Genomic DNA, 20,879 nt, shown 5'->3' on the forward strand with positions numbered 1-20,879 from the left:
ATAGCTTTAGATGAATCCAAAGATTTAATTCCCTTCCATGTTGTAGGGACTAGCACTCCTAACCAAGCTATGATAGCTAAGTTGAAACTGACAAGGAAGGTGCATCTTTGGTGGAAGTAGTGGTGCCAAAATAATGGAATCTCGAAGGTTATTGCCACATGAGAACAGATGGAGGAAGCTCTATGTGTGGGAAGTATATTTTGCCCTCTTGTGGTACCTTGAAAATGAATGAGTTCTTTGGACTTCGCCACTTAGGGTTGAGTCTGGAGGCTTACTACTTCTGATTTGTGACTCTCAAAAAGTATGCCTTGCCCATGGATACCACTCAATAAGTAGCCTAGGTTTAAATCTTCCATTGGACATCTAGCTAGAGACCACGCGACCTTCAAATCTTTTGGATACCCTAATCTAGGCCAATCCACTTTCTCAAGGCATTCAATCCAAGCATAAGATCGCGAGATATTGAGACAAGGTTAATCAAAGAAAGGGTCTCATTGTTAGGGTATTTATTGTATGACCAAAAGCCACTAGGACTTAGGTAAGAAGAGTTCACAACACCAAAAAAAAAAAAAAAGTAGAAGAATTAGACAAGAAGCAATAAAAATCCAAGAGACACATGAGAATATATTTATCATGTAAGAGCTTGACCTCAATCCTTGTACAACATATACATATACATAAATACCATTAAATTGAGGTTATGGCTCAGTGAAAACCCAACTTAATTTAGCTCATATGATTTAATGTTTGCCATGTATGAGATCAAGCATCAAATAATACGTATGAGGCTTAAAAATAGTATGCTACCTATGTAACCCAAATAGACCAATAAAATCATGTTTTGAAAATTTCAAATATCCTTTTTTCAACCCAAAAATCTTTCTTTTAATCTACTATAGCAGTAGAACAAGAATACCCCAAAGCAGTCCACAAAAAACCTCTATTTGGAATGCCAAAGAGCAAGAATCTCCTCAAGATTCTAGGTAGATCAAAGTATTCCCTACATAGACAGTAATAGATAGCATGTTTGCCATGTTTAGAATATTGTTACATTATAGTACAAAAGATCCTAGATCAACCCTTGCAAAAAGCTTTAGTTTGTTATGTTCTAGACTTTGCTCTACTTTCCCCATGATTCAAGCATGCAACACATGCTTTTTTCCCTGCTAATCTTTCCCCTACAGTAGGTGCTAGTTTGCACTCAAAAAATTGCACCAAATTTTATGGGGGTAGCCGCTAAAGCATTCGTGCTTGTCATCCACTTCAAACTCTTATCTAGGGTCACTTAACTTGAGCATTGAGATGTCCATCACAAGTCCTTGACACTTTTTACTCTATCTGATATGTAAAGTTCACTTCAACTTCATGATTAAGATGTACATATATTGTGTATTTAGCATGAACACTAACAAATCAATCCCATAAGCCCACAAGATATTGTCTCTATGAGACTTTCGATAAGTTTTCAATTATTAGACATAGAACCACATGACATCCAACCCTTCTTACACATCTTCTAGCATGTGCTACTTATTTTTCTCCATCATGCTCAAGGTCTTTTTGCTTCATCTTCATTATCTTCTTCTTTCTCTTCAGTGTCATCCCCTTCTTCTTCATAAGTGGAAGAATCTCCTCTTGAATAGTTTGATCTATTTTCTAGCTATGGGTATCTTCAACTCTATCCCATCCATCTTGCAAAGATAGTATGTAGCATTATCATATGCATGTCTCACTATGTAAGGACCTACCTATCTATTGATGAATTTGATGATGGTACTATACTGGTTATCCAAACTGCTACCATAAACAAGTAACTAATCTCGTTCAATAACTCTAGGTCAAAGGCTGTGCCTCTTAACAAATGTGTCCTTGTTTTATAACTTGGCTGCTTTCAATTGTTGAACTACAATCTCTATATCTCATGGTCTCCTCTCAATTGATGAACCCTTAGAGCTAGCATCTCTTCTTTATTCATCCCATGGCAACACATTTCCTATAGTAGTTACCTCCTCTATTGGCATGATTGACTTCTAACCCATATATCAACTCTTCCTATGGGAATATATCCTGTCATAGTGCTCATCAGCATCTAGTGATCTTGCCCACACAACCATAACCACAAATCACATCCTCCTACATATGGCACTAATAGCTTTAGTTCTCAAAGCTCGTCCTTCAACTTGATTTGTAAGATCCTCTCATGCAAGCACAATATATCTTATCTGCCATAATCACATAGGCATGGTCACCAAACCTACAACCCATTTGTAATGCACAAAGAGAGGATAGGTAAATGCAAACCATTATGGTTCCTAAAAAAAAGAAAACATCTAACATGCACTAAAAGTCTGTACAAATTGTAAGATATTCTTGTATATTGCTTTCCACCAAGAAGAGGTAAATAATCCGTCTCCACAATCACTAGTGCTCCAATAAAATACTCTTTGTTGCATTTCAAAGATGTAGCTACTCCCCATAATTCTCTCTTAATCTATGGATACTTTGTTTGTTTCTCATTCAACACCTTTGTCCGAAATCTAGCTATATATACCTATTTCTCTCATCGTCATCATGCCTAATAGCCCAACCAATGCTTATACACTTCTATGAACATTGGTGATAATTGGTCCTCCACTTGCATAATCAGTTTTCTAGAAAGTAGGTACAGTCTTCAACAATTTCTTCAGCTTTCTCATAGGCTTAGTGTGCATTCTATCCCACTAGAATTTCTATAATTTTCTCAATAATTGATACAAAGCATCTACAATATGTGCAAAGTGAGGTATCTAGATAAGATAAAACACACGCACTTACAAAAACCTCCTCATCTTTGAAACTAAAGAGCAAGTCTCTTCCATATTATCAATAGCCTCAACTTTTGTTGGAGATGGCATTCAACCATATGAGTGCCATATGGACCACACACTTGTCCCACAATCAAAATCTCATTCACCCCAAAGATTAACTTCCTTCGTGAAAGAGCCTAATATACCTCTTCCAATCTAATCAAGAGCTTTTCACAGTAAGCAATGTGTTCAACGAGCCTCCTACATCATTGTTCATTCAATTCTATATCTTTATCCTCTTCTGTGCATCCTTTTATCGGCAAGTCATCCAAAAAAGGTAAAGTAAGACGTGATATCTAATCTCCCAATACTTTATTCATTACATTCATCATGTGTGTAATAGAATTAGTTGCCTCCCTAATAAAGTGTACATTTGCAATAATCCCAATGGTGTACTCGTGGTAGTGAGATCCCTACTTTCAATTGCTAACTAGAACTTATCATAAGAAGAGTATAAGTCACCCAAACAGTATATAACTCTCCTAGTAAAAGCCTGTACAAACTCATCCAAACGGGATCTTCTACATTCCTGATGGTTACTTTATTAATGAGTTGCATGTCCTAAATGAATCTCCATGTCTCATTTTCCTTGGATAGTGTAAACCACATGTTAGAGTAAAGAGCTAAGGAAGGCTCCAAAATCCCCATCTTTATATTCTCATTCAATAGATCAATCAACTTAGGCAAATGAGCCTTTAATACTAGAATTGGTTCTAAAAATTGCATTTGACATGTACTGCAAGTCTCTACAAATTGTAAGACATCCTTATACATAGCTTTCCCCAATCTTTTCAAATGTAGCGCACACATCTCCATGACTAGCCCATATAATCTCATGAAATTCACACATAATCTACAAGCTAAGTTGGCCTATCACACACCACTCACAAATGAGTTCCTCTTTTCTACATTGGATGCACCCAAAGAGTATCATTCTTCAACATATATTCATATCCCTTTCTTCTCTTTCTTTTGAACTCATCATCTATCCATCTATCTCTTCTTATCAAGGCACTCAAATACTACCCAATCTACTGCATTCTCCATCATATGGCTCTTCTAAAAAGTTTCTACAAAAGAGATAGAACATTCATGGATCAAGTGTAGCTCTTGCAATTTTAGCCTCTTCATCATCATTCATATCCTCTTCAGCTTCATACATTGCTCTAGACAACATATCAACATTACCCTTCTTGCTATATGTCAAAATTGAAGAGTCATAGATTTTATGTAGGCAATCCACCATAAGATAGAAATGTCAAGAGTAGAATATAATATGTCCACAATCACTAATACTCCAATAAAAATACTATTTCTTACCTTCCAAAGTTGTAACCACTCCCCATAATTCTCTCTTAATCTATGGATACCTTCTTTGTCTCTCATCAATTCAGCACCTATGCAATATGTACAAAGTGATGTATCTAGATAAGATAAAACACACAGGCTCCCAAAAACCTCCTCATCTTTGAAACTAAAGAGCAATTCTCTTCCATCTTGTAAATAGTATTGACTTTTGTTGGAGATGGCATTATGCCATATATACCAGACATGTGTCCCACAATCAAAATCTCATTCAACCCAAAGATTGACTTCTACCGTGAAAGAGTTAGATTTATCTCTTCCAATCTAGTCAAGATCTTTTCACAGTTAGTAGTGTGTTTGTCAACAAGCCTCCTACATCCTTGTTCATTCAAATCTACATCTTTATCATATTATGTGCACCCTTTTATTTGCAAGTCATCCAAAAAAGGCATAAAAAGATGTGGTATGTAATCTTCCAATACATTATTCATTGCATTCATCATATGTGCAATAGAATTATTTGCCTCCCTGGTAAAGTGCATATCGACACTAATCCCAATAGTATCTTCATGGTAGTGAGATCCATGCTTTCAATTGCTAAACTAGAACTGATCATAACAAGAATATAAGTCACCCAAATAGTATATAGCTCTCCTAGCAAAAGCCTCTACAAACTCAACCACAATAGGACCTTCTCCTACATTCTTGATGGTCACTTTTTTTACCAATTGCATATCCTAAATGATTCTCCATGTCCCATTTTCCTTGGGTAGTGTAAAGTACATGTTAGAGTAAGGAGTTGAAGAAGGATCCAAAATCCCTATCTTTATATTTTTATTCAATAGATCAGTTAGCTTAGGAAGATGAGCCTTTGGTGCTAGAATTGGTTACAAGTTCCATGGTCCATGCGAAATAGTAAAAATGACCATAGGTGCAACTATACCCAAATCCATGCATCCAATCTCATGTGGCTAAAATGCAAAAGTTGTCCATGCCTAGACAATATATCCACAAAACATTGCTTCTTTGTAGGTAAAAGAAATTCATCACATCTAATTTTTCAACTCTTTGAGAGATTCTACAGTAAATCAGTGTCTAATTTCTCTTTTGGATCCCTCAAGTTCTGCTTATGAGAAGCCAACCCAACCATCTTCTCACTATCTTAAGGCAAGGGTAATACACTTGGTTTCACATTTTTTTCCACATCTTATGCTTTATATCCACTTTTACTTTATCCCTATCATCTGAGCATAGACATTCCTACCTCACAAACTCTACTATGACTTGGTACATATCCAAAGATTAAACCTTTATATATCCTAGATGTGTATTCTTCAACTTTCAACAATCTCCATTCTTTCATATCCTTTTGTGGCCTGAAAACAAAAACTTCCACCACCCACTGATTAGAAAAAGGTCTTGGAAGAATGCACGTCTTGAATAGTAAATTGGAATTTACCCTAGGAGAGATTCTTGGCATTGCCAAGAGAGAGTTTAATGAATAGATCATTTATATCATTAAGAGGAAATGACAAAAAGTTGGGGATTTGAGACATGTTATGGTGGAGGGAGAAGAAGAGTTTGGATCATTTATATCATATGAAGAATGACTCATTAGTCTTCTCAAGGAGTATTGTGACTTGTTTACCTAGAATCACTTGGATCTCAAAGGATTACCCCCTCAAGTGCTAACACATATGATACTGTTAAATGTTGATGCCAAGCCGTCAAGCAAAGATTATGTCCCATGAATCCTCACTATACTCACTGCATTCAAGACAAACTCGATAAGCTACAAAATAAGGTTCATTTACAAAATTGAGCATGACAGACTAGGTATCACCCATCATTGTCATACTCAAGAAGAGCAAGAAAATTGAAGTATGCATCAACTATAAGAAAGTAGACGCCACAACCAAACAATACCATTATCACTACCATATATTGATGATGATCAAAAGAGTGACAGAAAAAGAAGCATATAGCTTCTTGGATGGCTTCTACAAATATCATTGAATGCATGTCCACCCGAAAAGATAAGCAAAAAATTGTCTTTGCCGCAGAATGGGGAGTTGTTCACCCATATAGTCATGCCATTTGGTTTGGTGACCAATGTTTTGGCCACTTTTCAATCATTAATGCGCACTAACTTCAAGGATATATTGAGACAATGGTTTGGCCATTCATAGATAACCTTTGCATTTGATCGACTTGGGAGAACCACCTCGAGAAACTCTGATTAGTCTTTGAAAGATGTTGGCAGTACCAACTATCCTTAAACCTGCTAAAGAAGTAATTTAGGAATGGCATCATCTTAGATCATGTGGTATCTAGGAATGACATAGCAATGGACACTGCAAAGATTAATAATGGATCTTCCACCACCTTGAAAAGTATCCAATGCTTATTAGGACATACCCAATAGTATAGGCACTTCATGTTGCACTATGCTATGATAGCAATACCTCTTTAGAAGCTCCTAGTTGCCTAAGAATGGACTAAAGAATGCAAAGCTTGTTGCAAAGCACTTGAAAAGGCTCTTGTAATTGCACCCATCTTGCAAGCTTGAGTTGGACAATAACATTCCATGTGTACATTGATGCATCTAAGATTACAATTGGGTGATATTGTGCCAGTCCGATGAGCATAATATAGACTTTCTCGTGCATTTCACCAATAGGGAACTCACTAAGGCAGAGATGAGAACTATTCAACTATTAAAAGGGAAGGATATGTGTATTTTGTTAAAGAAATTTGGTATTATTTACTAGCTAGAGACATTTGCATATCACTGACATTTTCCATGGTTTTATCCTTTTCAACTATAAATTATGTACAATGTATATCCAAAAGGCACATGTACACACACACATGAACACATATAATACCAATATCATCATTAAAATAAGCACACATTTATAAATCATTTGGGATTTAAGTCATTGATAGTCATACTTGCACATGCCCTCTCCCAAAACTCCAAAAAGACTAAAGTAAAGATTTATGAGTATATAGGAATTAAGGTGTGTGAAAGGGAGCAAAAATAACTAAAATCTTTGCATGGTAAATTTTATTTTCTCGTTTTCTTTCACTCGTTTTTTTCTATTTGGACATATCAACCTTATTTGCCACCAAAATATGTGACGATCCAAGATGCTACCATGCTAGAAACATAGATGATGAAGGAGATGATGATTAAATGCCACTGGGCAAGCAAGATGTACTAGAGACATCGCAATGGTCTAAGGAGAAAGAAAGGCACTAATCATGAATGGAAGACTTTGAGTGAGTGCAATACTAGATATAAAAGGCAACAAGGATGCCATGGATAGAAGACAACTAGTGATACATTCATTGTTGCATGTATCACCACAGTCATCACAAGTTAGAGAGATAAAGTATTGAAGATAACAAGACTAAAACTTGACACCACCCTGTCCCCCATTTAGTTGTTGTTCTATACCTCCCAAAATGCCCCCTGCACCCCCCCCCCCCCCCACCCTAAAGCCCCACAACCATATCTTCACCTCTTTATCAAGAATTTCCCCTCTGGTCCTCTCCCATCTATTAACTCTTCAATTTCACCTTCCATCAACTTATTGAAAATCCCAACTCCCCCTTGGCCATATTCAAGACTCACCATTTTCCTACCCTAATCCACTAACAAAATTCTCATCCCCTCCTATTTTCCCTCCCTAACTTGGAAGACAGTAAGTTACTTCCATCCCAATCCTAGGCATCATATCAATTTCTCTATGCTACTGCTCCATCAAATCACCAAAGCATCCCCTTGCCAAGCCAAATACTCTTCTTAGACTTTTCTAAAGGCCCACTTCTAGGATTGTACAAGCATCAAACTAGGGAGTACTACAAACAATCAACAACGAGCACACATGGAATAGTTATTATGTTCATGATGGACCCTAAAAGAAAAAATGCTAGAACCTCACCTAAGTGAATAAGGCCCCACCTACTCTAGTCCAAGTCCAAGTACCCCTTGTCGTGCCAAATTTGTGCATTCTGTATTATAAAGCAAATAAAGCAAATGAGGCCCCGCCTACACTAGTCCAACTTCAAGTGCCCCTTGTAGAGTCAAATTTGTGTGTTTTTTTTCGTAAAGTAAATAAAGTGGAGAAATTAGTAGAAAATTTAAGGTACAGATTGGCTATTTGATTTGGGAGCTATTGTGGGCAAGCTTGAATAAAGTAGTTGAATAAAAATATAAACTGCCTAGGATAGAAATTTCTATAAGGAGCATTTCTCTCCAATGATGGAGTGTAGTCCATGTTGAGGACATAAATTAATTATTGGATTTATGAGTAAGAATAGAGAAGTGATTTGTAGATGATTTGATGGGGGACTCATCATTATAGGATATTGAGATTAAACATTAGAATTGAATTCAAAAGCTTGCGTGAGAAAGGCCAACAAAAGTGGGATTTATTGCAAAGCAATTACAAACCTTTCCAAATTTAAATCTTTTTTCAAAAGGATCAAGAAATGTTGAACCTAGTCTATTTAGGCAAATCATACCTAAGAATTATAATGGATAGTTCTCTTCCCTTAAGGATTGAATACTTACTAGATAGATGCCACTTTGCTTGTGAGATTTGAAAAAAGGGTTTGATTAAAGATATAGGAAATATGAAAACCATGAAAGAAGTGAGCCTTTTTCCAAAATTTCTATCATAGAAAGGAAATCTTTAAAGGAGATAGAAAACCTAGTATGGATTCTCTAAATGGATCCTAGCCAAATTGGGTTAGGAATTAGGATATAATATGGGAAAGAAACCCTAGAGTGGGGAGGGCAAGAATCCTAAAACATTGAAAAAAATTTAGATGAAAAATTTGGGCCAAGTACAATAGCTTTAGATGAATCCAAAGATTTAATTCCCTTCCATGTTGTAGGGACTAGCACTCCTAACCAAGCTATGATAGCTAAGTTGAAACTGACAAGGAAGGTGCATCTTTGGTGGAAGTAGTGGTGCCAAAATAATGGAATCTCGAAGGTTATTGCCACATGAGAACAGATGGAGGAAGCTCTATGTGTGGGAAGTATATTTTGCCCTCTTGTGGTACCTTGAAAATGAATGAGTTCTTTGGACTTCGCCACTTAGGGTTGAGTCTGGAGGCTTACTACTTCTGATTTGTGACTCTCAAAAAGTATGCCTTGCCCATGGATACCACTCAATAAGTAGCCTAGGTTTAAATCTTCCATTGGACATCTAGCTAGAGACCACGCGACCTTCAAATCTTTTGGATACCCTAATCTAGGCCAATCCACTTTCTCAAGGCATTCAATCCAAGCATAAGATCGCGAGATATTGAGACAAGGTTAATCAAAGAAAGGGTCTCATTGTTAGGGTATTTATTGTATGACCAAAAGCCACTAGGACTTAGGTAAGAAGAGTTCACAACACCAAAAAAAAAAAAAAAGTAGAAGAATTAGACAAGAAGCAATAAAAATCCAAGAGACACATGAGAATATATTTATCATGTAAGAGCTTGACCTCAATCCTTGTACAACATATACATATACATAAATACCATTAAATTGAGGTTATGGCTCAGTGAAAACCCAACTTAATTTAGCTCATATGATTTAATGTTTGCCATGTATGAGATCAAGCATCAAATAATACGTATGAGGCTTAAAAATAGTATGCTACCTATGTAACCCAAATAGACCAATAAAATCATGTTTTGAAAATTTCAAATATCCTTTTTTCAACCCAAAAATCTTTCTTTTAATCTACTATAGCAGTAGAACAAGAATACCCCAAAGCAGTCCACAAAAAACCTATATTTGGAATGCCAAAGAGCAAGAATCTCCTCAAGATTCTAGGTAGATCAAAGTATTCCCTACATAGACAGTAATAGATAGCATGTTTGCCATGTTTAGAATATTGTTACATTATAGTACAAAAGATCCTAGATCAACCCTTGCAAAAAGCTTTAGTTTGTTATGTTCTAGACTTTGCTCTACTTTCCCCATGATTCAAGCATGCAACACATGCTTTTTTCCCTGCTAATCTTTCCCCTACAGTAGGTGCTAGTTTGCACTCAAAAAATTGCACCAAATTTTATGGGGGTAGCCGCTAAAGCATTCGTGCTTGTCATCCACTTCAAACTCTTATCTAGGGTCACTTAACTTGAGCATTGAGATGTCCATCACAAGTCCTTGACACTTTTTACTCTATCTGATATGTAAAGTTCACTTCAACTTCATGATTAAGATGTACATATATTGTGTATTTAGCATGAACACTAACAAATCAATCCCATAAGCCCACAAGATATTGTCTCTATGAGACTTTCGATAAGTTTTCAATTATTAGACATAGAACCACATGACATCCAACCCTTCTTACACATCTTCTAGCATGTGCTACTTATTTTTCTCCATCATGCTCAAGGTCTTTTTGCTTCATCTTCATTATCTTCTTCTTTCTCTTCAGTGTCATCCCCTTCTTCTTCATAAGTGGAAGAATCTCCTCTTGAATAGTTTGATCTATTTTCTAGCTATGGGTATCTTCAACTCTATCCCATCCATCTTGCAAAGATAATATGTAGCATTATCATATGCATGTCTCACTATGTAAGGACCTACCTATCTATTGATGAATTTGATGATGGTACTATACTGGTTATCCAAACTGCTACCATAAACAAGTAACTAATCTCGTTCAATAACTCTAGGTCAAAGGCTGTGCCTCTTAACAAATGTGTCCTTGTTTTATAACTTGGCTGCTTTCAATTGTTGAACTACAATCTCTATATCTCATGGTCTCCTCTCAATTGATGAACCCTTAGAGCTAGCATCTCTTCTTTATTCATCCCATGGCAACACATTTCCTATAGTAGTTACCTCCTCTATTGGCATGATTGACTTCTAACCCATATATCAACTCTTCCTATGGGAATATATCCTGTCATAGTGCTCATCAGCATCTAGTGATCTTGCCCACACAACCATAACCACAAATCACATCCTCCTACATATGGCACTAATAGCTTTAGTTCTCAAAGCTCGTCCTTCAACTTGATTTGTAAGATCCTCTCATGCAAGCACAATATATCTTATCTGCCATAATCACATAGGCATGGTCACCAAACCTACAACCCATTTGTAATGCACAAAGAGAGGATAGGTAAATGCAAACCATTATGGTTCCTAAAAAAAAGAAAACATCTAACATGCACTAAAAGTCTGTACAAATTGTAAGATATTCTTGTATATTGCTTTCCACCAAGAAGAGGTAAATAATCCGTCTCCACAATCACTAGTGCTCCAATAAAATACTCTTTGTTGCATTTCAAAGATGTAGCTACTCCCCATAATTCTCTCTTAATCTATGGATACTTTGTTTGTTTCTCATTCAACACCTTTGTCCGAAATCTAGCTATATATACCTATTTCTCTCATCGTCATCATGCCTAATAGCCCAACCAATGCTTATACACTTCTATGAACATTGGTGATAATTGGTCCTCCACTTGCATAATCAGTTTTCTAGAAAGTAGGTACAGTCTTCAACAATTTCTTCAGCTTTCTCATAGGCTTAGTGTGCATTCTATCCCACTAGAATTTCTATAATTTTCTCAATAATTGATACAAAGCATCTACAATATGTGCAAAGTGAGGTATCTAGATAAGATAAAACACACGCACTTACAAAAACCTCCTCATCTTTGAAACTAAAGAGCAAGTCTCTTCCATATTATCAATAGCATCAACTTTTGTTGGAGATGGCATTCAACCATATGAGTGCCATATGGACCACACACTTGTCCCACAATCAAAATCTCATTCACCCCAAAGATTAACTTCCTTCGTGAAAGAGCCTAATATACCTCTTCCAATCTAATCAAGAGCTTTTCACAGTAAGCAATGTGTTCAACGAGCCTCCTACATCATTGTTCATTCAATTCTATATCTTTATCCTCTTCTGTGCATCCTTTTATCGGCAAGTCATCCAAAAAAGGTAAAGTAAGACGTGATATCTAATCTCCCAATACTTTATTCATTACATTCATCATGTGTGTAATAGAATTAGTTGCCTCCCTAATAAAGTGTACATTTGCAATAATCCCAATGGTGTACTCGTGGTAGTGAGATCCCTACTTTCAATTGCTAACTAGAACTTATCATAAGAAGAGTATAAGTCACCCAAACAGTATATAACTCTCCTAGTAAAAGCCTGTACAAACTCATCCAAACGGGATCTTCTACATTCCTGATGGTTACTTTATTAATGAGTTGCATGTCCTAAATGAATCTCCATGTCTCATTTTCCTTGGATAGTGTAAACCACATGTTAGAGTAAAGAGCTAAGGAAGGCTCCAAAATCCCCATCTTTATATTCTCATTCAATAGATCAATCAACTTAGGCAAATGAGCCTTTAATACTAGAATTGGTTGCAAGTTCCATGGTACATGTGAAATAGTGAAAATGACCATTTGTGCAACTATACTCGAATCCATGCAACCAATCGCGAGTCGTTGAAATGGAAAAGCTGTCCATGCTAGACAAAATATCCACAAAACATCACTTATTTGCATATTTAAAAAAGTCATCTCATCCAATTTTCAGCTCTTTGAGAGAATCTGCAACAGCAACTCGATGTCTAGTTTCTTTTTCAAATCCCTCAAGTTCGACCTATGAGAAGCCAACTCAACCATCTTCTCACTATCTCGAGGAAAGGGTAGTACTTTTTTATCCACAATCTTACACTTTATATCCACTTTAACTTCATCCTTGTCATCTGAGCATAGACATCCATGCCTCTCAAACTCTGCTGTGACCATGTACATATCCAAAGAACAAACCTTCATATATCCTAAATATACATTCTGTAATTTTCAACCAATCTCTATTCTTTCATGTCCTTCTATGGCCTAAAAACACATTGTTTTGCAACCCTATTCATAGTCTTAATCCTTTGGAAACATACAAGACTTACCTATTGAAAATCTTACAAAACTTGTAGAAAAAGCATATATACCTACGACACGAGGCAAGAGCAACATCAACCAATTTTTGCATTCCACCTTTTCCAAAATTTGGATTAAGTGGTAGTCTTGTCTTACACAATTGGATCTTCCCGTCTTTTAAAAAAATCATATTCTTGTCCAATGCATCTTTGTACATCTCACAATATCTCTATACTCGTGCTCAATGCTATTATACCAAATACAAATCAAGGCGCAAATATTAGTGTGAAGAGAACGAGAAGATTAGAGCTTTTGTCTACTATTTAAAGGTTGCCTCTAAATAGCTGGAACAGAGATCACAACTATCAAGAGGTCATCATGTCGCACTAGATGTCGGGACTGTTGTAGGCTAGGAGGGATGCAGATCCATTCTTTTGTCTGTAACAAACCTTCTGAAAGCGAGTCATTTGGAGAGTTCGATGATACATTAGGTGGAACAAACCGCTTGGTATCCATGATCCATCCACCACTTATCTCAATACTCAGATTGCACATATGGAGGCTATGCTGCATCTCGTCTGCTGTCTATGTTGCGTCCATGTCCGTGTTTGTGTGTGTTCGTTCTTAGGACAAGATTCATACTAACAAAACAACATGAGATTGGGTCGACAAAGACTTCAAAAGTCATGATAATTTGATCGGAGGGAGAGAGAGAGGTGTGTGCAGGAGCTACTACGGTTGAAATCACCAACTTTTAAATTGTTCTTTAACCTTGTATTTGCAGGTTTTCCTAATCGGTACTCTTTCCGTGGAGAACAAAACTGCTGTTATGGAAGATTGGAGGAGAGCTTTGCCTTTGCTTCTGAAAGTTCCCTCTCCACCTTCCAAGGCCTTTACAATACCAAAGCAACAAGGCAAGCAAGCAAAAGCAACTTGAACATGAGGAGAGATTCAAGAAAACTCAGCAGATAAAACTACAAATGGGAGGCCATTGAATCCTGCTAAGACCTCTTGTATCACAATTCATTCATTATAATATTTCGATACACTTCCCTAGGGAGGACTCCCTCTGTCCGCAGTGCTTTTTTCTGGGTGTCTTTGCTAACAAAAAGAACAGTGGGCAAACCCCTAACCTGCCAATTAACCAATGGAGGGGGGAAATTCATGAGCAGATCACATCAAATGGAAACTGCTTGTAATAAGCATGCAACAAGACAAACCTGCAGGCTGTTGGCCAGTTCATATTCTTCATCAGTGTCCACCTTTACAAACTTCACATTTTCCTCGAATTCTACAGCAAGCTACAGTACATGATGGATTATCAAGCTAATTGCTTCGCATGTATTCTACTTCTACAACTTGAGTAGAAAACTACTATTTGAAAGTGGAAATGCTTCTCATGCATCCTACTTCTAGAACTTGACCACAAAACAAAAAATTTGTAATTTGCTCAATGCATGTGGAGACCTTAAGAAGACACTGTCACAGCAGAAAAGCACATAATGAGAAGGCATGCACAGAGCTCATCATGACTTGACCTTCCACATCAGTACTAACAAACTCAGCAGCATCTTCCATGTTGCAAAGGTATCAGCCTTTCCTTCAAACCTTTTTGAGCTACTACTAGTTACACTGGTCTGCATTCTGACCAAAATGTTACGGATCTGGGTGGCTAATAATCAAGCCCCTTGCGCATGGTGGTTCACTCATGGTTTAACCTTCCACTGACAAACCTGGCTAGCTGACACATTCTTCATGCATATAATGACAGGGCATCTAAACAGATCATTACCAGTAACCTTTCACATCAGTACTAGTACATGCAACAGCACCCTGTATGTTGTAAAGCAATCACGCTTAGGCTTTCATTCAAAAAATTGGTCTGCACTGTGGTCCAAATGTAACTGATCTGGGCAGGCTACTTATTAATCATACTTCCAAAGGAGTCTATAGGCATCATTTTGTGGTTCGCCTAGCAACAACACACAGCTGTCCACCCATGCTTCCATTCCCAGTTGCTGTCTTGTCTTATTCCTTGTTTGGACACACGTCAAGGTAACCAATGGGTATCACTAATGCAGTCACGTCAAGGTAGATGTAAACTGTACTTGTTTGAGGAGCATGTAACACACTGTTTCATGTGTCAATATTGCCAATTAAACAAGCTATTGGTTTGTTACATTAGTGATCTCTACGGAAACTAGAACATTGACTTCTGCTCCACAATGCCAACCTAGGCTTGGGCTCTGTAAGAACTCTCTAAGCTGCAACTGTGATATTAATTTCCCTGACTACTGTTGGTGTTTAGGAACAGCCAAAACACCCAGCTACCCTCTCAAAAGAACCAAGAGCACCAACAAGGCTGTTCGGCAATGGAAACCACATGATTTCCAGGTCATCTTGAAGAACCATTATTGTCACCATCATGTGAATTTACTTCCAAGTCACTCTAGACATGATGGGCGTGATGGAAACTGCATTAGCAACAGTGTAGGACATGGACAAGTGTCAAGACATTGGAATGTAGTTGACAATGCGGACAACAGGAGTAAGACTGGGGCAGTTCTTTCCAGCTGCAAATTTGGGGATCAAAATTGCATGGCCAGAAAGAGCATTTTGAGACATTTCATTTGACTATTACAAACATGGCCATGTTCCAACATGCTGATGCGGCAATGACGACATGTAATTGTGCATGATGACATGATTTAAAAATTGAAAAGGGAAGTTAAATTCATTATTTTAAACATTAAATATTAAGTTATGGTCAAAGTTTGGGCAGCCACTAAATATTTAACATTTGGACAAGCCATTTGAAAGTTCTGGCAACCGAAGATAATATCGTAAGATCAGAATGGGAATTTTTTTGTGCAAATTGGGGAAGTGACAATTGCCATTTTAATATATTTCTTCTCATCTGGTGACAACCATTTTGGGCTGCATGCAACTGTAAAGAAGGCATTTTGGGTAAGGGAAGGTCATTCCTAACCTTGTGGAGTTTGAAAGCAGTAGTGTGAAGGCGAACAACAGCATTGTGGAAGCAGGGAACAGCATCATGACCTGCAGGGAAAGCTTATGGCACTAGTAACAGCACTATGTTACTGATTTGCTTAGTAATGTTAGCCTGCCTATGTTAGTTATGTCAATCTGTCATCTCATGGTTGTGAGCTCATGTCAGAGTTTGATGGAGATAGAGGAGCTCCGTCAGTTTAGGTGCATTTTCTTTATTTGTCAGTTTCCTGTGTGCATTCCTAGGCCAATTACTACTTTCCACAGTCTGGCTACACCTGTCAGACATTGTCATTGTCATCTAGGATTTTTTTGGGGTCACCCCTGTTTTTCTGGAATTTTTTCCTTCAATGACCAGCATTAAATGCTAGTCAGCCAACATTCATGGTCCCTACAAGAGCAAGTCGGCCAAATTTTTAGGGGATTTGGCTATTTTTAGCCAACCCCCCCCCCCCCACTTGGCAGACACACACATACTCTTCAATCTTCAATCTTCCCTTTGCAAAGTGCACACTTCCACACTCCAACTCTCTGTGCTTGGTGCTACCATTGTCCTCAGCCTGATCTAGTGCCCTCATTGATGCTTTGGGCTGCATACAAGGACTGATCAGTCCATCATCATTATATCAGCATTCTTCTATTGCATTGCTTCCTTCATCATCTGCTTGCCCTCTCTCTCTCTCTCTCTCTCTCTCTCTCTCTCTCTCTCTCTCTCTCTGTGTGTGTGTGTGTGTGTGTGTGTGTGTGTGTGTGTGTGTGTGTGTGTTCGTGTTTCTCTTCCATTGCACACTTTCACATGGTATCATCACCTAAGTGAGGACACAACCTAGAGATTTCTTGCAGAAGAGTAGGTTTTCATCGTGAAGCAGCAGCCTAGATAACGTAGTTTTTTAACATGCATTTACTGCGTTTACACCCTGTACAAGTGTTCCAAGACCAAGCAACTTTGTCTACTCATCAAGTGGCCCCAACTTTCTACATTTTGCAGAAAACGCAAATTTGCATTTTGAAAGTGACCTCTTCCTAGTGAGGCCACAACATCTTGCTGCACGAATAGCTTCCTGGGCATAGGCGACAGCTTTCTACTATAGACGATAGCTTTCTATGCAGGTGATAGCTTTTTGGTGATAGGCAACAATTGTTTCGTTGATAAACACAGATTTTTGGGTGATTGTAGGATCGAAGATGTCTTACTAGTTCACGAGCTTTGATGACTCAGACGAGGAGTTTCTTTCCAGACACTCTTCTAAGCAAAGACACGATTATCGCAATTATAGTCAGCAAGAGGATTCCCCCATTCGCACTCTTCCCCCTTCTATTCATCTATCACAGAAGGCTCCATCCTTAGTGAAGATATCATCCTTGATTCTCTTAGTGCAAGTGTCTGTCCTACCTTCATTACCCAAAGAAGACCAACTCGATGATTCGAACTATTCATTGTGGTCGTGTAAGGTGGTGCATGCTCAACACCTTTGATCTTTGGGCTCTTATTTTAGATTCCATCCCGCGTCCTAAGGAGGATCGAGCAAATGGAACTTTTATGGACCATGCAGCCTTGTGGAATTGGCTCAACTCTCGAGCCCGATCCTTTCTCGTTATGAGTTTGTAGGATTCTGTCCTTGTGCATGTTCAAAGGTTGACAATCACGGCGAAAGTGTGGAAGAAGCTTGCGTCTTTGTATCAACACAAGACGTTTGCTGCGAATGCTTAGTCTTGATTATTCCTCCTCTATTAAGGAGCACATCACGAAGATGAAGGACATGAGAGGTGAGCTTGCCTCTCTTGGTTAGATGATATCCTCTGAAGATATGGCTATGATCCTTTTAACTCAGCTATTGTCTTCTCAATTGGATGTCTTCTACACCATCCTTATCACATGGAGGACCCGCGAGACACTCTTATGGAAGGAGCTTTCACCACTTGTCTTACAGCATGACAAGTGGCTCAGAGAGATTAGGGCCATTGGTTTTGGCTCCACAAAGCCATTTACTGCACATACAAGTGGAGAAAAGAAGAAGACATAGGCCAAGGATAAGAAGCAGGAGGACAAGAAGGATGAGAAGAAGGAGAAGAAGCCCAAGGACCCACACTGTGGGAAGGGCACTCATCCCAAAGAGAAGTGTTGGCAAAAGTACCCCCATTTGAAGCCAAAGGAGAAGGATTCAAAGGCTGGCCTGACGACAACAAAGTCTATCTTTGTACATATATTTGCCAAGGAGGATACAACTCTTGCTTCTTCTGCTCAGGAGAAGCCTTGGCTTGTTGACAGTGGGGACTCTTCTCACATGACCTACAAACAAGATTGGGTTCAAGATCTTAGTGCCTAAGGGGGCAAAATTACTATTGGTGACAACTCTACAGTTCCTTTTCAAGGAGTGGGGACTATTCCTTTATTACTAGACAAACAGTCTTCTTTTAGAGCAAGTCTACCAATTTTTTAGGGATTTGGCTATTTATAGCCAATCTCCCACTTAGCAAACACACACACTCTTTAGTCTTCAGTCTTCCCTCTTCTGCACCATGTTTGGGGCCAATCAAGATTCTCTCTTCTATAGAGCATTCTAGCTCCTTTGTTGTGAGTTGCTCATTTGCTGAATTTCAGGTTTGAGTTGATAGTGTTTGGTGGTATCACTGCCCGTTAGTCTCACTTAAGGGAGGCTTCAATTGCTCTTCCTGAACCTTTGCACCATGTCCAGGGCCAATCAATATCTTTCTTCAATCGCCTCTCAATTGAGGAAAGACTATCCATTTGAGATCCAATCAGAAGTTTAATTCTTCACAATCAAGCTAAGTGGCAGGTTTGTACAATCCATTTTTGTGTGATCTGGATTATGTCTATACTGCTATTTCAGTTATGCAAGGACCGATTGTAAGTCACCATGTAGACCCATATTGCTACCAATATAGATTAGAAGAACACTCTATGCGTTGAGTATAAAGTCCCTTCGTCTCCGTGTATATAGTCATATGGGTGTGAACACACCCTTATTGTACCCTAACATATAAATACATTCTTTTATTCTTTGTGTACCATCACAATCAGGTACACCTATCTTTGCATTCACTCTCTCTAACTCTCAGCTATGAGTAAACTTGTAAATATGGAGTTGGATGAGTCTAAGCCAGCATCTGAGCATTGAGTGCTTTCACAGGGATTTTGAGTCAGTTTCAGGACTCTCGTTTGGCAGCTTTCAATGATAAATTGAAGGCTATTTTCTTATTGATGACTTTTCCTGACAGCTGGGAATCTTTGGTTGTGTCACTTAGCAACAACTCTGCTTTGACTTTTCATGGTGTTAGAGATTCAATCCTTAATGAAGAAATTAGAAGAAAGTCTAGTGGTGAAAGCAGTGGCTCAGCTTACCACGTAAGAGGCAGGTCTGAAAGAGGGGTAATGCAGCCAGTAAAGGCAAAAGCAGAAGCAACAGCAAGGGCAAACAGCAGGATGTCACATGCTATCAGTGTAGGCGTAAAGGGCATAAAAAGCCCAATTTCTGGAACTTCAAGAAAGAGCAAGAAAGAAAGAAACAGCAAGGTAAAAAAAAGAAGGATGATAAGAAAAATGATGACAACTCTTCCTCAAAAGAAGTTGCAAAGAAAAATGTTGCATCTAGTGTGGTCATTGAAGAGCTTCCTGATACTGAAGAGATACTTATTGTAGCCTCATGTAATGATACAAATATTATGGCAGCAACAAGTGATATGCACATCACCAAAAGGAAGGTAATTGATGCCTTACTTTCAACTCATGATAGACTATCACAATCATGGATAGTGGACAGTGGTGCCTCTTTTCATGTTACCCCCTCTTTGGAGTCATTTTCTAAATACACTGCAGGTTGCCTAGGCAAGGTTTCCTTGGGTAATAACTATGCATGTGAGATAGAGGGTGTTGGCACCATTCACTTGGCCCTTAAAAATGACCAAGAGCTGATTTTGCACGAAATCAAATCTGTACTTGACATAAAGAAAAATCTATTATCAATTCGATAGCTTGATGCTAGAGGGTATTTTGCTACCTTTGGTGGTGAATCTTGGAAGGTCCATAAGGGCTCTACGCTGATTGTTAAAGGCAGTAAGAGATCGTGCTTCATTTCCCAAAGGTGGATCCATGCATGTTGATCAAAACTTACAGCTTGTATATAGTCATGTTTGTGGGTCCATGCATGTCAAATCCATTGAAGGATACTTGTACTTTGTTACCTTCATTGATGACATGGCTCATCATTGTTGGGCATATGCTTTGAGGCACAATCAGAAGTGTTTATATGCTTTAAAACGTTCTTGGCCTTAGCCGAAAATGGTAGTGGATACAAGTTGATTATACTATGTATTGATTGGGGGGGCAATACATGTCACAAGAGTTCCAACTCTTTTTTGGTTGAACAAGGCATCATACTTCATTGTACTACGCCTCACACACCTCAACAAAATGGTGTGGCTAAAAGAAAAAATCGCACTTCGATGGAAATGGCACATTGTACATTGTCACACAATAAGATTGCCTCCAAAGTTTTGGCTTGATACTATCATGTGTGCAGTGTAAGAGCTAAATTGCAGCCCAACTAAAGCATTGGCTAAATGTACGCCTTATGAGGCTTGGAATGGCCAAAAATTGGTGGTGTCACATATTTATGTCTTTGGTTGTTTGGCATATGCTTTGGTGCCACAGCCATGAAGACATAAACTACAACACAAGCCTGTCAAATGCATTTTTATTGATTTTAGTACAAAAAGTAAAGGGTATCACTTGGACCAACCCTCCATCAACAAGATTTTTGTTA

General features: G+C 38.2%; 1 protein-coding gene across 1 annotated transcript in view; it reads right to left on the bottom strand.

Annotated features, from left to right (window-relative positions):
* Positions 1-13,177: 13,177 nt before the first annotated feature.
* LOC148035121 (thioredoxin-like protein CITRX, chloroplastic) overlaps positions 13,178-20,879 on the bottom strand; it is a 36,747-nt gene continuing 29,045 nt past the window's right edge. Inside the window, exons 3-4 of the mRNA XM_087680091.1 lie at positions 14,307-14,387; positions 13,178-14,219 (exon numbers count right to left, since the gene is read on the bottom strand). Of these exons, the coding sequence (XP_087536217.1) occupies positions 14,103-14,219; positions 14,307-14,387 (198 nt within the window). The 3' untranslated portion in view covers positions 13,178-14,102. The remainder of the gene's footprint in view (positions 14,220-14,306; positions 14,388-20,879) is intronic.

This window comes from Lygodium microphyllum, chromosome 6 (assembly GCF_053477565.2).
Source record: "Lygodium microphyllum isolate KBCC chromosome 6, Lygodium_microphyllum_v1.1.10, whole genome shotgun sequence".
In the NCBI taxonomy this organism is placed as follows: domain Eukaryota; kingdom Viridiplantae; phylum Streptophyta; class Polypodiopsida; order Schizaeales; family Lygodiaceae; genus Lygodium; species Lygodium microphyllum.